The 2,401-nt window shown below is 38.8% G+C and overlaps 2 protein-coding genes across 2 annotated transcripts; both read right to left on the bottom strand.

The window, feature by feature from the left end:
• On the bottom strand, positions 1-429 carry LOC114925147 (uncharacterized). The gene has a single exon (XM_029292226.1). It carries the CDS (start codon positions 427-429, stop codon positions 1-3), a length of 429 nt encoding a protein of 142 aa, XP_029148059.1.
• Positions 430-474: 45 nt separating this feature from the next.
• Positions 475-1,524, bottom strand: LOC112766434 (uncharacterized). The gene has a single exon (XM_025812362.1). The coding sequence runs from the start codon at positions 1,522-1,524 to the stop codon at positions 475-477; it is 1,050 nt and encodes a 349-aa protein (XP_025668147.1).
• Between the last annotated feature and the right edge of the window lie 877 nt (positions 1,525-2,401).

Genomic DNA, 2,401 nt, shown 5'->3' with positions numbered 1-2,401 from the left:
TCAGATCTCACCCATCGTATAAACCTCGTGCACATACTGTTTCCAATCCAGGCGCTGGTTTGCACAGCAGGCAAATACATGGCGACATGGAATTCGATCCACCTGAAACTCACCACAATCACAATGCTGAAGGTGCAAGTTTACTGCAAACTCCAACCCACTTGGCATCTCATGCACTTCAAATACCTCGTTCTGCCTATCAAATAGGTTAACTTGAATGTTCCCCGCTGAGCGCTGATTTGACAGAATTTTCTGAGTTGCATATTCAGAGAATAGTTGTCCTGCACTTATACGAGCCTCAGCCTCAGCTCTCTTCCTTGTGAACAATGCATTTAGCCTGTAAAAAGTTGCCTTAACAAGGGCTGTGACCGGAAGATTGCGTGCCCCTTTCAATACTCCATTAATGCACTCCACTAGGTTAGTTGTCATATGGCCCCAACGATGTCCACCATCATACGCCAAGGCATACTACTGTCAAGGAATCCGGTCTAACCACTGCTTGTAAGCCTCCCCCCGCTCACATAATCTCTGGTAACGCGTATCAAATTCACGCATTGTTCTAGAATAGCCAATGTTGACAATTAGCCTCTGCAGGTGTGGTGCCTTGAAACTCCTCAAAAAGTTGGATGTTATATGTCGGATGCAAAACATATGAATAGCTCTCGGATATTCCCATGCTCCATTACTACGACCCACAACTGAGATGATTGACTCGTGTCGATCAGAGATAAGGGCAACACCATCCCGATTAACTACATGTGTTCGCAAATGGCTAAGAAAAAAGTGCCAGGCATCGGCAGTCTCACCTTCGACTATGGCAAATGCAAGCGGCACGATATTTCCATTGCCATCTTGTGATACTGCAACTAAAAGAGCTCCTTTATACTTTCCATACAAATGTGTGCCGTCAATCTGAACCACTGGCTTGCAACTTCTGAATGCTTTAATGCATGGGTAGAAAGCCCAGAAGACTCGTGTCAGAATCCGGAGATCTTCAACTAACTCATCCCCTCGATAGCCATATGCAGTTTCATACTCAACAGCTGCTGATGGTTCTTTTGCAACCATTGCTTCAAACCATGTGGGCAAAGCTTCATATGAAGATTCCCACCCACCAAATATTTTTTCCACTGCCTTTTGCTTGGCCAACCATGCTTTGCGATAACTTATCGTGTAGTTGAACTTCGATTGTACTTCAGCAATGACAGATTTTACCTTTATGGACGGGTCAGCCTCAACTAATGGCTTTATTGATTCTGCAATTGTTTCAGAGTCCAGTTTAGCATGATCCTGAGATATGGTACTTCTGGTGCACGTGTGACTACCATTGTACCTCCTTATCACCCAACAATACTGTCTTTTCATAAGACTAACTCTGATAAGCCAATCACAACTTATTCCATACTGTACACATTTAGCATAGAATGTTGTTGGTTCTGATTCATATACCCTATAATCAACTCCTCTTCGAATGGTATACTCTTTAACTGATGCAGTAACTGCCTCTCTAGAGTTAAATTCCATTCCAATAGCAAATTCACCGGTAGCTACAACAGGGCTCAGTTATTTGTATATTAGAAACCAACGTGTGTTATTCAATGATATTTGGAGAGCAATGTGTATTACTCTACTATGGGCCTGCTTTAAATTTTTGAAAGAAACAAAACGTTGAAGACGTTTTGTGGCAGAGTGATTTTTCTTTTATAATAAACTAGGCAAAACAGCATCGACGACTTGATTAAATTTCTTTTAAAATTTTGTAGGAAAAAAACGTCAGCGACGTAATGTGTAAACTTTTTTTTTAATTTTATTTTAAGCAAAACGTCAACGATGTGTTGTAAATTAATTTTTTTTAAATGAAAACGTCAGTGACGTTTTGTTAGAATATATATTTTTAAATTATTTTTTGGTGAAAACGTTGTTGACGTATTGCAAAAAAGTAAAAACGTTAGTAACGTTTTGTGAAAACGTCAGTGACGTTTTGTGCTGGAGGAAATAAAAAAATATAAAAGTAACTATAAAAGAAGTTCTGGATTGTGTTAAAACGCAAAAATAGAGTATGAGAGTAAAGTTTAAGTGAAGTAATGAGAGCTTTGTTCTACAAAATGTGCTCAGTTTGAGAGTGAAAAAAATTTGTGAGTGAGTGTGATGAGTGTATGAAATGGAGGGTTATATTAGTTTAAAAATATATTATAATGGTCAGATTTTATCTCATACACATGAAGGTGTGAGTTTTTTATGTGAGAATCCATGTGTTATTGTTGTTCCTCTGTCAATAACATATGAAGGACTTAAGAGTATACTTTCTCAAAGTGTAGATCATCAAGTGCAAAAAAGAGTCATAAATATTCTGTATAGGCAGCCTGTGCTAGTATTTGGTGGTTTTGGCCAATTTCAAATA

Source organism: Arachis hypogaea, chromosome 1, assembly GCF_003086295.3.
Source record: "Arachis hypogaea cultivar Tifrunner chromosome 1, arahy.Tifrunner.gnm2.J5K5, whole genome shotgun sequence".
NCBI lineage: Eukaryota > Viridiplantae > Streptophyta > Magnoliopsida > Fabales > Fabaceae > Arachis > Arachis hypogaea.
This window is presented reverse-complemented; position numbering and strand designations above follow the sequence as displayed.

Excerpts from the sequence above, each read along its gene's own strand:
- LOC114925147 (XM_029292226.1), bottom strand. The coding sequence starts at position 429 with ATGACAACTAACCTAGTGGAGTGCATTAATGGAGTATTGAAAGGGGCA.
- LOC112766434 (XM_025812362.1), bottom strand. The coding sequence starts at position 1,524 with ATGGAATTTAACTCTAGAGAGGCAGTTACTGCATCAGTTAAAGAGTAT.